At 44.5% G+C, this 20,655-nt stretch overlaps 1 protein-coding gene across 5 annotated transcripts in view; it reads left to right on the forward strand.

Annotated features, from left to right (window-relative positions):
- The window catches only part of EPN2 (epsin 2), a 54,472-nt gene extending 34,347 nt beyond the window's left edge, over positions 1–20,125 (forward strand). For 2 of the 5 annotated variants that reach the window (XM_019281599.3, XM_039560456.1), the window contains exons 3-9: positions 7,066–7,190; positions 8,563–8,655; positions 8,926–9,106; positions 11,646–11,819; positions 13,309–13,401; positions 14,266–14,481; positions 16,146–20,125. In XM_019281599.3, coding sequence (XP_019137144.2) covers positions 7,066–7,190; positions 8,563–8,655; positions 8,926–9,106; positions 11,646–11,819; positions 13,309–13,401; positions 14,266–14,481; positions 16,146–16,474 — 1,211 coding nt within the window. In that variant the 3' untranslated portion in view covers positions 16,475–20,125. The remainder of the gene's footprint in view (positions 1–7,065; positions 7,191–8,562; positions 8,656–8,925; positions 9,107–11,645; positions 11,820–13,308; positions 13,402–14,265; positions 14,482–16,145) is intronic. The other 3 variants (XM_039560457.1, XM_039560458.1, XM_039560459.1) reach the window with 3 other exon arrangements.
- The last annotated feature ends 530 nt before the right edge of the window (positions 20,126–20,655 follow it).

Genomic DNA, 20,655 nt, shown 5'->3' on the forward strand with positions numbered 1-20,655 from the left:
CCTCAGACGCTTTAGGAATTTTGATGGGAGAAGCAGCAAGTTTGGCTGTGCTCTCAGTATTCCGAAGTGTGGATTTACTGGCTGCTCCCACTTCCCTGTGTGTCTCCTGTGGCAGGATTGCTTTGGAGATAATGATTCCTTAAGCTTTTTTTTTTTCCTCACCCTGTAAGAAGCTTTAGAAATCTCAGGGTTTTTTTCCCCCCTCTTAGTTCTTCCTCTGTTACAACTCTCCTGGACTTTTTTTACTGTGGATCAGCAAAAATCCAGGTGGCTGTCAGTTTATATATTTTGAGGTTTTAATATGTTTCTTGTCTGTTTTAATTGAGTAGAGCACAGCAAACCAGCACCTTCCGAAACAGCTGTGCTAAGTCCTTCTGATATTGGGAAACTGTGAAGAGCTTTATCCAGGAAACGAGGAAGGAGTTTCATTAAAATCCAGACATTTAATCTGTTACATAAATGTAGGGTTATTCTTGTGCCTGCTAAATTTGATGGAAAAGATGCTTTTCATTATTTAAAGTGAAAGAGATTGTATCCATTGTGTGTTCTTTTTTTTTTTTTTTTAATTATACCCTTCTTTTGTGCTGAAAATACGGATTCAGAAAAAAAAAATCTGTAAAAGGAATGAAGTTCTGCTTCACTCCTGGGAAATACTCCCCTTAGAACATCCCTAAGATACTGTTGCTGCTCTGTGTATTCTGGCAGAATTCTCTTTCATGCCTCTGAGCCTTTGAAGAAGAGATCAGAGACATTTAGATTTACCATCTACAGCACGAGATTTGCCTCTTCTAAGTGTCCATCCACCCTCTTTGCTAAATGTTTAATACGCCTTCTTACCAGGCAAATAGAAATAAAGTTGGGGAGAGTGGGAGAACCTTTTTGCCAGCACCCACCACTACAGGAAACGTTTCATCCCTCAGTGGTTTGCTCTCAGCACGTTTTACTCCTGTTCCTTCTAGACACGATGGGTGGGGGTTGTGGAATTCATTCCCCTTGCTTGAAGAATTTATGTTGGGTTATAAAATCTCGGGTTTTATGCCTTCTTGCAGAAGAGAGAGCTGAAAGAGTTTGGTAGTTCCTCCAGGGAGCAGTAACTTCCAGTGGATGCTGGATTGGGCGTGAGGGATCTCTCCCCTCTCCTCTCAGGGACTAAAAGTGCAATTTGGGCTAAGTCAGTGAAGCCTTTTTGGGTCAGTTTGTTGAGAGAGTTGAATCAGCTGCACTGCACAGACAGCACTGACTGAACCCTGCTCAAACTCCTGCTCCTCTCCAGCTTCCCAGCCTGTGTAGGTTTGGATGGGAACAATTGGATTTTTACTTGATGTTGAGCCAGAAGGGGTTTTCTTAAAGAGTTGCTGTTTTTTGTGTTCCACATTTATCCTTTGTGACAAAATAAAAGCAATATTGATACCCTGTGTAGTGTGAGAGAATTCAGGGTGGAAAAGGATCTCTTGACTGATGTCCAATCATGCCTCACTGCTGCTGGCAAGGGACTGGCAAATAAGGATATTTCCCTCTGTTTCCTTGTGAATATTTTCATTTCATCTCTAAAAATCCTAGAAACTGTGCAAAATGAAATGGTGCAACTTGATTGTTTTTAATAAAATCCTTTCCCCCAAAGCTTTGCCTTAATGACTTTGTTGGCCCTGAAGATCTCTGTGCTTGGGTAATTCCAGGGAGCACATTATGGCATATGAATTGTAAAAGTATTTGTATTTTTTTTTCTACCCAGTCTCATAACCTGTAAATGGAAGCCAAGAGAGATATTAAAAAGCAAAAATAAAGCTCCTCCCAACCTCTATCTTGTCAGCAATTTCTGACATACTGGGAAAAATTGGTTTTATCTTCCACCTTTAAACCAGGAACAGTTAATATTCTGATTAGGAACTGTTAAATATTCCATAACAAAATGCATAATTTTTATTTAGTTTGGAAAATGTGCAAATTCTGTGGAGTTGCATCAAATCTGATAGCAGGTTTTATTTCACCTTAAGAAAATGTTCTTGTGTGGTGCTGAAAATAAACCTACTGGGGAGAGGAAGTGATACAAGATGGATATTTAAAATCTTTTGGAGCAATAGTCCCTCACTCCTAATCTGCCTCTGGGTCTAAATAATTGGGGTTTTGCCTGACATTTGTCACCCAGTTTCAAAAACTTCAGCCTCTTGTTCCTGGCCTTGTTTCATCTCCAGCTGCCAGTGACCACTTAAATAGGATTCTGGATTTATGGCTGCACGGGGAAAAGTAGGATGTTCCTAATTTAGACCTCTTAAGCCTGAGCTGGGATGCTGCTTCCAGCCTGGCAAACGCTGGTCGTGTTTTAAAACCAAGTTTACTGAGGCCATGCTTTTTAAGAGATCCAATCCTGTTATGCCCAGACTGGGACATCCCAGTGTTATTTTGAGTTGTGCCCACATTCTTCCCTTTGTCCCTGTGCTCCAGGAGGGTTTGGGAAGCAGGGATGGGGTGGGATGGATGCCCTGATTTCAGTGACACAAGCACAGCTCGTTGTGACCTGATTTCAGCAGCACTGCCCGAGGTGGGCTCGGCTCAGGTTCATTGTACTCAGAGCCTGCTGGAGAGGAGATGAAGAAAGATGCACTGGAAAAGGCTTTTATGGATCTTGGGAAATGCCAAGTCTTTAACCTGAACCTGTAAAAATTCTGGGAGCAATTTGCTGTAGCTGAATTAATGAGTTTTAATATTTCAGTGATTATTCATGTTAAATTGACTCGTTATTTAAAACCAGTTGTGTGAAGCCTCAGCAAGTCTGTGTTCACTCATCTGTTTCAGTTTTGTCTCCCCTTTTGCTTGGAGTAGAAAATAATTCAGTGGAATTGCTATTTTGAGTTTGGCACAACAGAAAATTTATAAAATCCAGAATGGTTTGGGTTGGAAGGGACCTTAAAGCTCATCTTGTCCTGACCCCCTGCCATGGGCAAGCACACCTTCCACTGTCCCAGGTTGCTCCAGCTTCAAACATTCCAGGGATGGGGCAGCCACAGCTTCTCTGGGCACTCTGGTCCATTCAGAATGCTCCTGTTTTTAGAAGGTTTGGTTTTTATTTAATAATGATTTCTTTATCTTCTATCTTAGGGAATATAGGGAATATCATCTGGCAATGACTCTGGCTGAACAGTGTGGAGAATTCCCACAGTTTGAGGTGTTGAAGGAATGTGGCAGACTCCTGTCAGATGTCATTTGACAGCTTGATTAAATCCTCTCATCGTACATTTATTTTTCTGGTGCTGAGAGTGAAGGTGGGAGGTGCCACTGGTGTATCCAGACTCCTGTAGTGACACTGAATTATCCAACTGTGTCCATTCCCATGGGTGTAGGGATCACCTGAGAGGAAAATGCTCCCAACAAAACAAACCTGAAGGATTTGTTGAGTGTTAAATGAATTTCAGAAGTTCTCAGTCTGCTCAGTGCAATCAGAATCTGCAGGAAGGCTGAGCAGCTCCACCTTGTCACGTTCATCAGTGTTATCAATTCTCTTCTTGTACCTGAAAGATTCCTTATTTCCCAAGGGAAAGGTGGATTACACAATTCCTTCTAGATTAAGCGGTTTGCACTTGCCTTGCCATCATTTGAGAGGCTGGATTGGCTTTTTAAAATTATCCAATCTTTATGTGAGTGGTCTTTCACTGGAAGAAAGGGAATTGATGTTGGTTTCTGAATCCTTAACCTTGATATTATTTTAATTTTTCAAGTCACTTTTGGTTTTGTCCACCTTTGTAGGTTCACTGATTGAGCGAGGAGGCAGCTTTTCTTTCTGAACAGATGTGACTGAGCAATGAATTCTGTTCTGTTCTTCCACCTGCAAATTAGAAACCCTGACACTAAAGAAAAAAATCACAAATAACAAAACCAGCCCCAAAACCCAAGCACAGGCTTCAGAATGAAAATGCAGAGTCTGATTTTTATTATTAATGCAGGCTCTGCTCTCTGTGTCCTGTATTTCACTGTAACTCAGCCAGATCTATAGCCGGCTACAGAAGCCTTTTAATAGAGGCAAAATATAGGAAATTATCAATAGATGTGTCTGAGAGATGTCAGAGCCTGGCCCGGGCACAGATGGTGGAGCAGAATCCTGTTTTAGTGATTAATTGAGGCTGGAGATGATTTCCTTGCCGAGCAGCCGGGCCCGGTGCTCCCTGCAGGAGAAGATGGCCACACAGATTTGCTCCTGGGCAGTGTGGAGGGACTGGGATCTCCAAATTCCCAACAAAACAGGGCTTAGCAGGTCAGAATTGATCTATTGAATCCCATCTTACATAAACATCTGAGTTAAGTGTCATGTGCTGGGGGATAAGGGATACTTTGTGTGGCACCATCCTGTTACTAAGGCAATAACCTTTCTGCTGGATCCTGGGAATTCTAACCTTAGAGCAGGATGAGGCCTGTATGGAAGGGTGGTTGTAGGTCTGTGGGAATTTCAGATAAAACTTGTCAGGTTACTCCCAAGAACAGTGTTTTGAATTACCCTTAATCCTTTAAAAAAAAAAAAATGTGCTAGCAGCTCTTTAATGTAGATGGTTTTATAACACTGCAGAGGCTTACATGGAAAACAGCAACATTCCTATGGTTTGTTTTTTCACTGAGGCCCAAGGAAGAACTTCAAATGGACATTTTCCTCTTTTTTTTTAAAGTAAAAAGGAGCTGGAAATACCTTTTAGAGTTAACAAAAGCAAGTAGAATGAATTGCTGGAACGCCTAGAAGTGAGAAGAAGTAATCTGCATGTGTGTGACCCCGTATTATCCGTGTGGGGATCCCAGAGCCGCTGGCTGTTGGGATCTGCTGGGAGCTGTGAGCTCATGGAGCTCCCTGCCAAAGCAAAGGCAGCCCTTCCCATGCACAGCTGGGAGTGGAGAGCCAGGGAAAGGCTCGGAGTGGGGTGCAGTCCCTGCTTCTTCCAGCTTTTCTGGGCAGGAATGCAACTGGGCAGTGTGTTCAGCAAGTCCTTTGTGTGGAAATGGGAGGAAGAGCAATGGAATTTAACCCATTTTGCATCATTTTAACGTCATTCTGCCATCAGGTTCTTAGTTGTTGTGGGATGCAGTTATGTGAGCGGAGATGGAAAAGCTGGGATGCAGGAAATGCAGGAAATCCCATTTCCCCCCACAGTTAAAAGCCCAGCAGACCAGAAGGTTCCTCCCTGCTCCTAGTCCAGGTTGCCATCTGTTCTCAGGTGACTCTGCTGGTGTCCCATTTGTCCCAGGCTCTGTTTTTAAACCAGTTAGGACTCTTTCCTTCTCTAATCCCTGCTGGAAAACTGCTCTTCTCCATCTGTATCTCAAATCTATTTATAGCCCATTTATACCATTAATTCTTGCCCCTTTATCTGAAATAGTTTTTTTCTCTTGTATTTGCAAGCCTGAGGTATTTAACAACCATAAACTGCTCAATCTTCTTTTGGCAAGGATAAACATAAAACATTCTCTGAGCTCCAAAGGGAAATGTTTCCACCTCCATTCTGGTTTAAAACCATCCATTTTGGATTGGAATGATTACAATTAGTGCTAATTTATTACCTGTATTAGGTGAGTGGCTGGGAATTATCACATGCTTTAATCATCACATTTTTCATACGCTTTATTGGAGAGCCTGGCAGTGACTGTTGGAGCAGAGAGGACTCATCAACCAGGCTAAATTTAATTACTTTATATGAGAAAGTTTGAAAAAGTAATAGAATTGAGGTATGAGTAGCATCTTTGTTGAAGTAAGGTTGGCTTGAGAGCTTCAGGATCAGCACAATGTGGAAGAATCATTGTGGGTGGTAAATTAATTTGTGCCTTTAGAAGCACAGTGGGGTGGGATGGCACCTTGGGATGTGGTGGGAAGGAGGAAAGGCCATTCCTTGTTTATGGAGAATCACCTTCCTTCTGGCCTGTAGGATGAGAAAGTTCCACTTGTTGTTTTGTGATGTCATTTTGGCCTGAACCTTAAGGAGAGAAAGACAAGACTGGGAAATGTTTGGAGGATTAAAGCAGTGATGAAAAAGTGGTTTTCAAACTGAGTTTGGCAATCTCATTTTCACATGCCCAGCTGACCTGGTAGGAGGAAACTTGATTTCTTGGAGCTTGACATGCTAGTTTGAAACATTCAGTTAAATGTATTAAATGTCAATATATATTTTGCCAAGCTAATCATCATTCCAGCCACTAAATACAAACTTCCTTGCCAAAGTGAGATAAAATTTCTGTGTGAATGATTTGGATGCTGAAGAATTGTCTGAGAGAGAGAGTGAGCACAAAATTGTTTAATTACTGTACAGTGCTAAACCTGCTAGTGGTGTAGGATGGGAATTTCACATGCTCCTGGAGTGAAAACATCACTAAAAGATGGTTTGTGTATTGAGAAATTGCATATTTTAGCTGTCAAGCTTGACTGTTCCTTGAGGACGAGTGGGGGAGATATCAGCTAATAGAAATCTTCCCCCAAAAAAACCCCAGCCAACCCCAGAAACCAAACAACACCCCCAACCCATTTACCAAACTCTTTTTTTAACAGAGAATGATCCTGTATTTGTGTAAATTTGGGGTCTGAATAGCTGGCTTGTTTGTCCCCGAGCCTGCTCAGCAGTTAAGAATAGTTCTTTATCTTCCCGTTAAGACTGTATTATTTTACAGAAAAGTGGGTGGTATCCAATTTTACCCTGATACTGGCCCACTCCCAGCAGATCCTTACTGACACTGGAAGATGTAAGAAATACCCACAAATGTTTTCTTCAACAATGAATTCTGTATGTTTTTAAGTCAGTGTCCTGCCCCTGGAGCTCTGATACACTCAGGGTATGTCCAGCATGAGCTGGGGTACTTCTTGGTATCACAGCCCCACAAAAAGCCTTTGTTTTCCAGGAATATTTTTCCCTTAAAGCAGCTGAACTGTCTTGCAGAGCTAAATTATCCTGGCCTGTCCCCCTCCCCCTTGGCAGGAGCTTCATCTCTTGACCCTGAGGGAGCTTTGAGACCGAACATGTGCAAACGGGGTGCAGGAGCCGAACCTGAGCCCTCTTTTTGCTGTTTGCTGTGCTGAATGTGCTGGGTTTTGTCTCCCAACAGCGACATCCCCTCGAGTATCCTCGGAGCTCGAGCAGGCCCGGCCTCAGACGAGCGGGGAAGAGGAGCTGCAGCTGCAGCTGGCGCTGGCCATGAGCCGGGAGGTGGCGGAGCAGGTCGGTGCCCGTGTAGGTTTTCCAAAGTGTCCATGCTTTGAGACTTGAGATTGCAATCCTGGTTTGTTGGTTTGGTTTTTTTCACTGGCAGCTTGGCTTTGCTCCAGGTGGAATAAGGGGAGTGAGAAAGGCCATTTTCGAAGATGTTGCTGTTGTGTGATTTTTTTTTTTTTTTTTTATTCTTTTTATTCTTTAAATCTCTTTTTAAAGTAACTTCAGCCTCCGAGCTGTTGAGACTAGTGGAAGATGACAGTCACTTTGCAAGAAGACTTTGTGTGGGAGGATGTTAATCATCACATTACTGAAGATGTTTTCAGTTAGGAAGAGCTGAAAACATGACTGGTCCTGAAAACCTTCATTAATGTCAGTGAATTCTGATTCCAGTGGAATTTGGAATGGTCTGTTTCTTTTGAGTGGGAGTGTCTGGAACAGGAGGGTGACCTGACACAAAGTACCAGAATATATAAAAAAACTTGGTTTAAAGTAAATTGACTTCTGATCTATCACCTGGGTTACGTTACTGTGCTAATTCTTAGGAGCTTCATTCTGAATTTGGAGTAAATGTGATTAAAATTACTGTGTTTCATATACAACGAAGTTGAATCTCAGCTCTGAGTGAAAATTCAAGTCAGCCATGCTGAGTGCCTGTAATATTTTAGAGGCTTCCTGTGACAACTTAGTTTACAGCTGTATGTTAAGCATGAGTGCTTGGCAAGGGAAACTATCACCCAGTAAACTTTATCATTATTGGGCAATAAAGGGAATGAAAATATAAATCAGAATGTAAGCATTTGAAATAGCTTCAAAAATGACAAGGGAAATAGCAGCTGGGGGATTAGTCAACTTCAGAGAGACATGATGCAAGCAAAGATATTTAAAGTAGTTGAATGTGGCATAAACATTGTAGTTACAGATGTTTAAACCTTCACATTACACATGGAGTTGGCAAGACTCGATTCCCTTGGTGGATCTTGCACCAGTGTGGAGGGAAGTGAACAAAAGCTAGGGAAATTTAAGTTTAGTTCCCTACAACCTTCAGTGGTGATTTGAATACTGAAAAACCATTACGGTAATTTAAAGATGGGTTGTTCACGTGAAGCTCCGTGGTGTTTCTAACTGAATTTTGGAAAGAATGTTTCATGAGGAATAAAACAACACCGGGGTAAATTCCAATCAGCGAACTGGATGTTGTTGTGATCACAGGGCCAGGGTGCTCCTGAGGCAAGAATCACAGGAAAACGCCTTTCCCTCATTTGTGTTATGTCGAAATTGCAGCCAAAACATCCCCCTGTGGTGCACAGGGTGGCAGGGTTGGAGCCCTGGAGGGAGCAGCAGCTCAGTGCAGGCTCATGGTCTATATCACCAGTGTTGATTTCCTTTGCAGGAGGAGCGCCTCAGACGCGGAGACGATCTGAGATTACAGATGGCTCTGGAGGAGAGTCGCAGAGACACAATTAAAATTCCCAAAAAGAAGGAGGTAGTGCCTTCGCCTAAGAAATTCCCGGTTATGCTGCCAAAAGCTGAAATACAGTAACACAAACTAGCTTAATACTGAGCTCTTTTATGCTTTTGGGTTTGCTGTGTTGTATAGCTTAAAGCTTCTTCCATGTGGGTTAAATTTGGAACTACTAGTCAATGCAGGTGTGTAAAAGGAAAAAAAAAAAAAAAATTGCTTCTTCACTCTCACGGGTTTGTACTTCAGCCTGCCAATGCTCTTGAGTAAAGCTCAGCTTCTTCCTGCCCTCAGCACACCACTTTGTTGGACCTGATGGATGCCCTGCCCTCCTCGGCACCGGCCCCGCCCAAAACGGAGCCCTGGGGACCTCCTGCTGCTGCTGCTGCTGCTGCTGCTGCTGCTGCGAACCAAACGGATCCCTGGGGAGGATCCACAGCTGCAGCCCCTGCCTCTGACCCGTGGCAATCATTTGGTAAGAGAACACTGCCAGCAGCAATGGGATTTAAAAGGTTTTGCTTTTTAACGTTGAGCATTTCAAAAGTTCCTCAATGTCCAGCTTGTGTGTTAGTCCATTTTGAGTGATTCCACTAAATCCCTCAACTCATTCCCAAGCAGAAACCAATGGAAGTTGCACTCTTTTTAAGCAGTTGGGTTTTTGTGTGTGCAGTTTGAATCCTAAGAAACAGGAGAGTGGCACTTCTGTTGTCTTTGTACAGCAAAACCAACTTGTCTCTCACAGGGAGGATGCTTGTGTTTCACTGCTGGTTGTGTCCAGTGCCATGGGTTTAGACTCTTCCCAGAATTTAATACTTTGGCAGGGTGCTGAGCTTAGGAAAGCCATAGATCTGAATTATCACATCCTTAATTGCTCCTAGAGTATTGTGATGTGTTTGTGTATGGTCAGAACCAAAAGGATTAAATTCTTTAAATATAGATTTTTATAGCAGACAAAAGAATTCAGGTTTTAAATATTCACTGTTCCATAGGATTTTGATGCTAAATCCACGGAGTATTTCTGAATGGAAAGATGCAGTGTTTCACATTTTAAAGAGCAACTAAGCCAAATTTTTGTGTGTTTCTTTTGTGTGTGTTGCTGCCTGTCTGCTGGGCTGGTGTCTGGGTCAGCCAAAGCCTGTCCAAGGAGTTACTCCTTTGATAAGAAAGTGGATGGTTCTTCACACTTGGAACTGGAGCTGGATCTATTTTTTTGTTGGGATTTTTGACTTTTTTAAAGGGCAGGGAGTTTCTGTGCAAATGGAAGCTTTTCCATGAAGATTGACAGCTTTGCTCTGTCAGTTCTGCTTCAGGCTGGTGATTCTACAACCTCTACTCTAAAGTGCTTCAAAGTTATTTGTATTCCACACACCACCATCAGATTCCTGAGGAAAAACTGGAAGTTTAATAATGAAATGCCTTGTTTGGTTTTTTTCCCCTGCTCATGATGGCATTAAATGCACCTACAAAGCTCCTGGGCCAACTGCCAGGTCATCATTCCAAGTGTTTTTTTTTTTTTTTTGTGATAAGACACCTGGTTTTTTTGGGTGATAAGAACTGAGAAAAAGCCCAAATTTTGGGCCCTAAGGCCGTGCAGTTTATTTTTGCATGGTTAAAACCAACCAAAATCCATGTTCCTCACATCTCCTGCCTGATGTGTCATCCTCTGACAGGATTTTCCTTGTACCAGTTCCAGCTGTAGTGTTTCCTCAGTGCTTCCCAGCTTTCTTACACCACAGCACAAGCCCTGCTTCCAGCCTGCTGGATTCTCCCAGGGAGAGTCTCGAAGATGCAATGAATTTGCTGATAAAAGAGTGACTCGTGAAACTGCATTTCCCAAATCCTGCCAGCGCTGTGGTGTTTCACTGGAGCTCCTGGAAGCTCCGGGAAGGGATCTTCCCAAGCGCTCTCATTTCAGGTGCTCCCTTTAGGACAGAAAGGACATTTTGGGAAGCTGCTGTTGATGGGAAATGCTGTCATTAGTGTGGCATTGCTCCTAACTCAGCACTGGGGGCAGATAAAGGAAATGTAAGTACTGGTGTGGGAATAGTGGGGCTTCCTTGGAGAGTTTTGGCATTTCCTGCTCCGGAGCTCTAGCGGCCACGTGCCTGCTGATGAAACAAAACCCAAAATTCCAGTTGGAATTTGTGCCACTGTGTGCAGCATTTGCTTGGTTTACAGGAATATTGGGGTGCTGGGGGGTTGAGTGGAGTTTTAAAAGCTAAAATAATTCTCAGTTGTAACTTGAAATCCGCAGGATATTAAAAATAAGAGTTGTTACATGTGGGTGATTCTGTCCTGCTCTTGGGTTATAAAAATCCTCATTTGGGAATTAAACCTTTGGTGATTGGATTTGTAGGAATGAAGAGTTGTCAGCATCTTCCAGTAAAAATGAGAGCCCTGAACATACAGGCTTTGTGTTAAAAAAATAAAGGGGTATCAGTGGGCAGCTTAGATGTGTGTCAGGAGTTCTTAGAAATGGGAATAAAAAGGCACAGCTGGCTCAGGGAAGCTGATTGTATTTTTATAAAATAGCAGTATGGTTAAAAGAGTTGGAAAACATTCCCTTTGAATCTTACGGATTCCTTTGTCCAAGGGTTAATGTTGTGTGTCTCGTACCTTTTACCTTTGGGCTTTTTATAAACTCACTTTCCCCTGAGTTCATAAATAGACCCTGTGATTTAGGTCACCTCCAGCCAGGGATTGTCACTTGTGGTGGCAATGTCAGTAATAAAGGCAAGTTTATTTTCTTGTTGGAAGTGCAGGTATTTGTATTCAGGTTCAGAGAGGGGAATTGTTTATTCCTGTGCCTTGCTCAGAATCTCCTGGTGCTCGTTGTTGCTCAGAGTGTGTGACACAAATGGTGGGAGTTCCCAGTGTTCCTGGTGCTGAACTGCTGCTCCCATTTATGCTCAGGATTAATTGGGAGTACAGGCTCCTGAGAGGGGGCAATCTCCAAGGAAAGCTTTCCAAAGGGAAGCTGGACTCACTGCTCTCCCTGCTGATTCTTCTTGCAGGTGCCAAACCAGCTGCTTCTGTTGACCCTTGGGCAGCACCAGCAGGATCCACAGCTCAGCCTCTGTCCAAAAATGTGGACCCTTGGGCTCCTGCTCAGCCATCTTCTACTGCAGCAAAATCTTCTGTGGATCCTTGGGGATCAGCACCTGCAAACAAACCTCTCTCTACTTCTGGTGAGCAACGGTCTCATCCCATATCCATGTTATTTCAGTAATGAGGAGAAGTCCAAATGATTTTCTTGCATTGTGTGGTTCAAAGAAGCTGAACAATTGGCAGAACTGGTCTGCAAAATAAAAGGGAGTTGTAATAACCAGCAGGAAAAAGAAATTTAAATGTAATTATTCTGACTTAGAGCTCTGAATTTGTGGTGCTGCTTTGTGCTCTGTCCCTTACGTGTCTCTTCCTGGTATTTGTGGCTTCCTGCTGAGCACTTGGGACTGCTGCTGCTCTTGGGTTTTATCTTTAATTGGACAAGGACTTAATTTCTGGCAATGAATGATACTCTAATTTAACCTTTCCTTATGATGAATAGCTCTGCAGATAGATGTCTCTGCAGATGCAGATTGACAGGTAGAGCAGCTCGGAGGAGACTTCCAGAGGTGCAAATGAAGGTTTGTTCCTTCAGACTGAGGGTGTGAAACCCTCCCGGAGCCCTGGTAAAGATGCAGAAGGTGCTGCTGTAATTGTCTGTTCATGCTCTGTAACTAATGCAACCTTGATGAGTGTTAATACCTGGCATTTTCATATTGGCACCGTGGCTAAAAGCATCCAAAATGCATTTTCTGCTCGTCATTCATCCTGGTACACAACAGACAAAGGAATCTGAGTGCTGCAAAAAGTTGTCTCAGCAGTTTTTCCCTGGGCAAAGGGCAGTAGCTGGAGCAGTGTGAAATGAGCCTTTAACTGTGGTGGCTCTTTGTTCTTGATAAATATTGGTTTTATATTCAATCTTCACTCCTTCTCTTGGAGTTTGTCATCTTGTGCTGTTTTTGCTTGAAATGTGTTGAAGGTTAAATTAAATTAAGAAAACATTTCAGCTCATTAAAACCACACAAACCTTAAAGCTGTTCAGGAGTGTGATTGTTGGTCATTCAGGTGTTATTTTATGCCTCCAATCTGAGGTAAGAGTGTGTCCACATTTTGAAATGGTGATGTTTTACTGATTGCAAACTCCGGGTGAGTGCTGGTGCTTCAGCTAATGGGGCTTTACCATCTCCACAACCTTTGCTATGGCATTCCTCCTCCTTTCCACTTGGGAAGCAGAAGTGAAATCATCACTGGTGGTGTTTTACTTGAGGGCTGATTAACACTTGATAGTTGAGGCTGTAAATCCATTTCTGTTCTCTCCTTCCACAGCAAGATCTGCTTGTCTCTAGTGCAGACACTCAATCAACCAAACCCCAGCATGCTCAGGTGTGCCCTACACTGATCTAAAAGCAAACTGCTCTGAATTAGTTGTTCCATGCTGTCAGAAAGGACAGTTCTGTGACATTTCCATCTCCCAGCTCCTGGCTCAGAGTAGCAGCACTCCCAGCTGCTGCTCTGGAACTTGTCGTGGCTTCTTGGTAACAGGAATGGGTTAGGAATTGCCTCCAGGAGGATCAGCTGTGTGATGCAATCGAAGATGTGTTAATGACAGGGCTGTCTTGTTGTTTTGAACAGGAAGTACATCTTTTGACCTCTTCAGTAATTTGAATGGTACAGTTAAAGATGATTTTTCTGAATTTGACACACTTCGAACTTCCAAAAAGCCAGGTACGAATCAAATTCTTAGCATGTGGACAGGTTGGGTGACAGTCACAGCAACAAATGTCTCTAGTCTTAAATTTTATTGAACAAAAAAATCAGCTTTCACAAAGGGAAGGAAGTGATGATGCAGCAGTAAAAGCTGCTTGTTCATATTTTGGCCTGTGCATGAACTTGTGGGGAATGGGCCTTTTGCACTGTAATCCATGGAATTGCACTGTGTGACCTTTTGCTGCATTGACCCAGAAATTTGTTGGACTCCTTAATTCCCAGTGTCCAACATGTTTGGAGCAGGGCTTATGCTCAGAGAGTCCACCAGAACCATGCCGACTGAATTCCTCAAATGCATAAATTCCAGTAGGAAGATGAGAAAATACCTTTTATGAATACTCTAATTTACTTTTTCTCTGGTCAGTGGTCAGTAAATCAAAGCTGCCAGACCCTCAGCTGTCAGTGCTGTGGTACCACTGCTCTCAGGGTGGTTCTGCCTGAAGCACAGCTGGGCTTTTTGAACCCAACAGAGAAACCCTGGGTGGAATCCAGCTAGGAAGGGCACAGCAGTGGTGTAGGGCGAGGGCACAAGCCAAGGCTTTGGAGTATCTTTTCCTTGGAGCCTGTGAGTCCCACCTGGAGCAGCAAAGCTGTGGGAATTCCATCAGTAGAGCACTGCAACTCTGACTGTAGCTTCTTCATGCTCTCCTAAAGAACATTGACCTGCTTGCATGCTGAGAGGGTGTAACCAGCCTGAAACACTGAGCCCTGACTAACACAGACTTAGAATAAAGCATTTCTGCTCTCACATGCTTCAGGGTTCTCTCTGCCTGGCTCTGTGGATTAACCAGAAGTTTGGTTTGTCTCTTTGTGTTGTTGCAGCTGAATCAGGTTCCACTCTGCCATCTCAGCACAGCGGTACCACGAGTCCTGATCTCTTTGAGTCCCAGCACTCGAGTGGGACATCAGGCAAACAAAGCGCAGCCCGGAAAACCCCGGAGTCCTTCCTGGGCCCCAACGCTGCCCTGGTGAACCTGGATTCTCTGGTGTCTAAGCCACCACAACCTGTTACTTCACTGAACCCATTCTTGGCACCAGGTTGGTTTCTGCACAGTCCTTCACATTTCTAGTTTAGCTTTCCCTTCTGCAGGAGAACTCTGCATAGCTCAGTGCTGTTGGAGTTAAAGAAGGGTGATTTGGGCTTGGTTTTCTTGCTTACTGCAGCCAGCAGATCACAAGCAAGAGCAGGAGGGTCTCAGAGAGGCATCCTGGGCTCACCCAGCACAGTGACTGCTCTTGGTCTGCAGCTGAGCTTTATTCCAGCTGTTCCCCTTCCCCTCACTGAAAATGATCTGTGTTGGAAGGTTCGGGACTGTTAAAAATGGCTGAACTCCAGCTGGTTATTGTCAAAACAGGTAAGATTACCTTGGGAAGGTTATAGGTAGTAGGTTCCTGTGGAAGCAGGTTGGAACTGCCCTTTTCCTGGAGCTGCAGCAGGCACAGGAGATCTCTGACTGCAGCCTGAGGTCCCAGAGAGCAAACTCTGCAGGGTAATTCAGTGAGCTGCGTGTCTTAGGCCGGTACAAGGAGCCAGTTTGGTCTGAAAACACGTTCTCAGTGTATTTTGGGGAAAAAAAAAATTGGCTGTTGCAGTTCTCCTGTAAGCTGGGCCTGTTAGAAGTGAGCCCTTGCTTTGAGCAGACTGAAATGGTGACACCAAACCACGTGGCAGATGTGTTTTTTCAAAGCTGAAATTGGCACTGACATTTTCCTGTGTTGCTCGTAGGGTGAAACACTTGGAAATGATCTTGCAGTTATTTATTTTCTTCACTCTTGCAATGGAAAAAAAGATCAATGTATTAAAATCCTTGAGTAGGAAAAAGGCAGTGATTCTGAGCAGCCTTGGCAGTGAGCAGGGAGAGAGAGGAAATCTGTGTATCTGCCCTTCCCGGGTACTACAAAAAGTTTGTGAGGGGTCACTGGGCCATCCAAATAATCCAGGGCTTGTACGGTAAAAGGAATTTGCAGGGCTGGCAGCAGTCCAGGGAACCTCAAAGGCTGGGAAACTTGTGATCTGCTTTTTCGAGCACCGCTGTAATTCGGAAACAAGTTGTTTACTTTGGGAATTCTTGTCCGAGCTCGGTGCCAGAAACATGAAAATGGAGGTGGCTGCTGAGAGCTTGGAGCAAATGTAGAAATCACAGAGTCCCAGAATGGTTTGGAAGGGACCTTAAAAACCACCCCTGCCCTGGGCAGGGACACCTTCCACTATCCCAGGCTGCTCCAAGCCCTGTCCAGCCTGGCCTTGGACACTTCCAGGGATCCAGGGGCAGCCACAGCTTCTCTGGGCACCCTGTGCCAGGGCCTCACAATCCTCACAGGGAGGAATTCCTTCCTGATATCCAATGTAAACCCACTCTCTGCAGTAAAGGAGCACAGAGCTTGCAAAGTAGCATTTAAAAAATGAAATCAGTGATGTGGATGTCATGGTTAGGGCTGTTCCAGGTAAGCAGATTTGGAACCTGTGTCTCCACTCAGGGCTATCAGAAGTGGGAGCTGTTGGTCAGTGAAGGGGTGTTGGAGGCATTGGCTGCTGCAGGGGAACAGGCTGTGCTGGTGCTCAGCTTTGCTGGGTGGCAGATGCTCCGCAGGGTGTTTTGGGGGTGGGGACGCACACAGGGAGTGTTCTTTGCCAGGAAAGACCATTTCCAGACCCCGGTGTTGATGGCAGCGCCATCTCTGTCCCTTTCTCTCCAACCCAGGTGCCGCCACCGCACCGACTCCAATCAACCCCTTCCAGGTGAACCAGCCTCAGCCACTGACCCTGAACCAGATGAGAGCGAGTCCCGTGATGGGAAGCAGCCCCTCCTTCAGCGCTGTGCCCCCGATGAGCATGGAGCCAATACCTCTGTCTTCCATGGCCCCCGTGCCCGTGGGGATGGCACCGCTGCCGGCCATGGGCACCGTGGCGTCCATCAGGATGGGCCAGGGGCTGAGCATTGCAGGATCAATGCCCCAAGCTCTGCACAGTACAGGAATGCCGCCGGCAGCCTCCCAGTCTGCAAATACAACTAACCCTTTCCTCCTATAAAGACCCAATTAAAGGAACTTTTCTTTTCCTAGTGTTTCCAGGCTGAAGTCTTTCCAGCAAAACGAACGTGGCCTGTGTGGACTGAACGGTGTGTGAGAGACTTGGAAGTAGATTTGCAGTTTACAGTTATGATCTTTGAAGAGTTGTCTCTACTTACCAGTTAATCTAAATCTAGTCTTTGCTACAGATGGTACCTTACTTTGGCTTGTTGAGCATCATGTGAAATGTTCAGACTTTTCACCAAAGTTAGATTCTGCCCATTTTTGTTACTTTGTTAATCATTTCAAATACACTTTCTAGGGAGAGAACCTGCCATTCGAAAACTCCGTTGGCTATTTTGTAGATGTCAGATCATGTGCTGGATTCCTGAATTTACTCTTCCCCTGCATCTGTCACTTCCTCTGCCCATAAGATAGACCTGGGATTCCGAGTGCTAGTGAATGTTTTGCACATAACTACACACAGTTCTAGACTGTTGGTTCACCCATAGTCCTTACTCTTAGAAGAGACCGACCCGGAGGGCCCAGGGGGGCTTGGTTTTTATGCATTAAACATTGCAAACTCGCACTGCTTTGGTATCTCTGAGGTGTGACTGAGAAAAGCAAGCTTGTCTCGAAAGGAGAATAACACAAAACCCCAGACAAAACACCCAAGACCATGCTCGAGTTGTGCTGTCGTGTGCAGTGTTGAATTCCTACACTACTCTAAGGACTCCTGGAACTCTCTGTGAGTGGCTGCACTCGTGCTGAGTGAGTGTCCTGCTCTGTGCTTGTCCAGTACCGGCTTCGTTTGGAAGTTTTTTCATGTGTATTTTGTTTTTATTTGACTTACAATGTGAGTTGAAAGAAAAAAAAAAATCGGAAAAAAAAAAAGAACAGGAAAAAAACCAGAAATACAGTGGGACAACTTTGAATTCAGTTTCACCGGGGCAAGCTTTAAAACTAATTCAGGCTTAACCTTGCTATATGCAGTTACTCTTGTATACTTTTGCACATATTTTGTTTAGTACAGTTTCATATTTTGAGTTTGCAGAGTTACCTAATAGTCCTTTTTTTGCTAATTTTTATAATGTGGTTCTTATTTAACTGTCTGGTTTTGATAGATTTATCAAGTCTGGCTGAAAAATTAAGATATTGGCAAATGTCATTTTTATGGTTTTAATGCCCTCTTATTTATGGTTTTAGCTCTTTGTTTCTGTAAAGAGAGTTTAAAAGGGAAGATTAACACTAAAATATTTACTTTTAAATGAAGTATTCATAATGCAAATCAAAAACAAATCCTCGTGACTAATTATTTTTAGATGAATTGAATTTGAGCATAACATGATTTAAGACTGCATTAAAAAGAAAAAACACTAAAGTCGCCTTTCCCTTGATTTGTTCCCGTTTCCCAATCCCCAGACTGGACAGACTTTTAGCCTTGATGAAGATCCCAAGAGAGGCTGTTTGGTTTTATTTTCCTTGCAAAACTTCTGGAGCTGTTAAAAATCCTGATGTACAAACACAACTTGTTTCATTTTATCCACTGATTTTTCCTGTTGGAAGGTGTACTCCGTAGGATAACTGGTTCCATGTGCAGCCATCCCTTGGGAGATGAATTATCCCTTTTTAATTTTCATGTCTGGACTCCTCGGCACCAAACCGCGCTCAGGGGTTCTGCTGGAGCCCCGACTTTGACGGGGCTGAGCTCTGCTCTCCCAAAAATCCATGGAAAGGGATATCCCTGCAGGGCACCTCGGAATGGACTTGGTGGCCTTTCCCCAATTAAGAGAGGGAAAATAGGAAACAGAACTTGCCAGAGTTTTGTTGTGGTGGAACAATTCCCTGTGGGGCCAGAGAGGGGCTGGATCCCATGGGAGGACTGGGATCGATCTCCTGGTGGGAAGGGGAGGCTGAAGGACGATCAGATTTAGGGCACAATCCCAGACTGGAGCTGTGTAGGTCAGCGTAGCTCTGGTAGTGTATGGAATGCTCAGTGTGTGCATGTTCCTGTGCAGATATTGGATCCTCTGGAATTGGCAAGGAGGATTTCCCCATCTTCATCTGCTCTTGTTTTTATATAGGAGGAAAGAGGATTGCTGTCCACACCCAGCCTGTCTTTAAAAACTAAACAAAACCCCGTTCACGTTGCCTTTCAGAATAGGGAAAAAGACCTTTTTTGTTGTTGTTGAGGTTATTGAAAAGTGTAGAGCAGGAAGGGTGTGATTCTTGCAGATCGGGGGAAAAGTGCTTTCCAGCTGATCTGTGGCGAGATTTATCCCGGGTTATTTTCCCAGTTTGATTTTATCAGCACTGGCATCGAGGTCACTCGATGTTTTTCCCTTAGTCTGTCACCTGAACTGCAGTGGGATGGGGCATTCTCTGTCCAGCCAAAAGTCCTGGCCACGTCCTGGGTCACTTTTTAGAGGCAAGATGGTGTTGATAAGAAATACTCGAAGTGCTGAAATAATCTGCAGTTGGAGCTGTCACTGTGAATTGCTAAAGCCGTGCTCTGGCTCTGGGAGGGAGCCCTGGCTTAATGAAGCTGTTGAATGGCAAATTGTTGCTTTTACCAAGTCACTGCCCCAAGAACTTTATTCCTTTTGTATTAAAGAGACATTTACGGCACAACAAACCCCCCTCCTCCCTGAGGAGCCACACCCCCAATTCTGGTGCTGTTAAGATTTAGGCTGAGACTAACCAAGCCCAGATCCCAGCCTGGCAGAGGGCTTGTGGCAGGAGCTGAGTTTAGGAGGAGAAAGAGCTGGTTTGGTAAATGTTCATGGGCTGGGCTGGGCTGTGTCCTCAGGGGGTCACTGTCCTGGCTGGGGATGCTCCGAATGATCCAGCTCTTTTGGTGATGATTTTCCTGCTCTCCAGGATAATCGTCCCTCCCTCCTGGCCCTCCCACATTTCTGGAGGATGTTTGTGTGTCCCATCGCATCCTGTCTGCCCCATTTCTCCATTTCCCCCTCTTCTCCTTCTTCTTCTCACTTTGCAAACACTCAAAGTGCTTTTTTTCTTTTTTCATTTTTAAAATGTTAGTAGCCCAAAATAGCCTTACTGGTCAAATTGACCAAAGAGAAAAGTGTTAAATATTTTGTAAAAAGAAAAAAAATTCCCCCCTGCCATCCCCTTGGCATAATTCCACCCCCAAAATAAGCTCAGTTATTTATTCAGTTTTATACTCTAGAGAAACCCAACTCCGTGGAGGGGGCAGGGAAGGGAAGCCCTGGTGCGTTGTGGTGTTTACAGTTTTTGGGAAGTCCCGTAGCCAAGACAGCTCTTGTTGCCCGAGTGCCCCTTTGCTGTCCCGGTTCTGAGGTGTACTGTATGCCTGAATATTGCACAGGACATGCAGAAAGAGGAGGTTTCTTTTTCCCCAGCAGAATCTCGCTTCCTTTCCAAGTGTTACACTTCCAATATTTCCCAAACTTTCCATAATTCCGGGAGCCGGCTGCTTTTTCTGGATTTGTGCTGACTATTGACATTATTTACTGTATAAATAATTTATCATTTGTACTATTGTATCATAATGTCTGTATCTTTGTGTCATTTCTTTTCCTCCCCCCCAAGCGATGTCACAGATGTGATACTTAAACGATGCCATCGAACAGTGGAAAGACGAGGGGTTTGTAGGTGACTGGTCAGAATTAAAATTGTATTGCTTCTATTGCGGCCCTGTTGCTTTTTCCAAGCTTCTGCGTGGTATTTATGATCCCATTCCCACCCAAGCCCTGCTCAGTGGAGTTTTGCAGGAGGCTGGTGGGTTTGGGGTGAGCTGACGGAAGGTTTGTGGCAGAGGGATCTCCCCGTGACTGAGGGGTGCTGCTTGTGCTCTGCCAGTGGGATTCCTTGGATGCATCCATCACTTTTCCCGGGACAGGTTGCTCTGGCTGGGAGAGAGGGGGGTTTCTGTGGCTCACTGAAATCGGGGTCAGTTGGGACCTTACTAACTCAATAAAAATGAAGACTTGTTGTGTTGCAGGTGACTGAATTCCTTCTTTAAACCACACTGCCCCTGGAACAGCCCCTGTGGAGGGGATCTTGGAGTGCTGCCTCGGAGGAGGCTCTGGATTTGTGTCCAGGCAGGAATCTGGGGAAGGGGGCTGTGGAATGAGGGTTGGGGAGCTGTGACAGAACCTGGGGAGTCCTCGCTTCCCACTTTTGTAGTTCAGCCTTGGCCCTGTCCCACGGATCACG

The sequence above is a fragment of the Corvus cornix genome, chromosome 14 (genome assembly GCF_000738735.6).
Source record: "Corvus cornix cornix isolate S_Up_H32 chromosome 14, ASM73873v5, whole genome shotgun sequence".
NCBI classification, from domain to species: domain Eukaryota; kingdom Metazoa; phylum Chordata; class Aves; order Passeriformes; family Corvidae; genus Corvus; species Corvus cornix.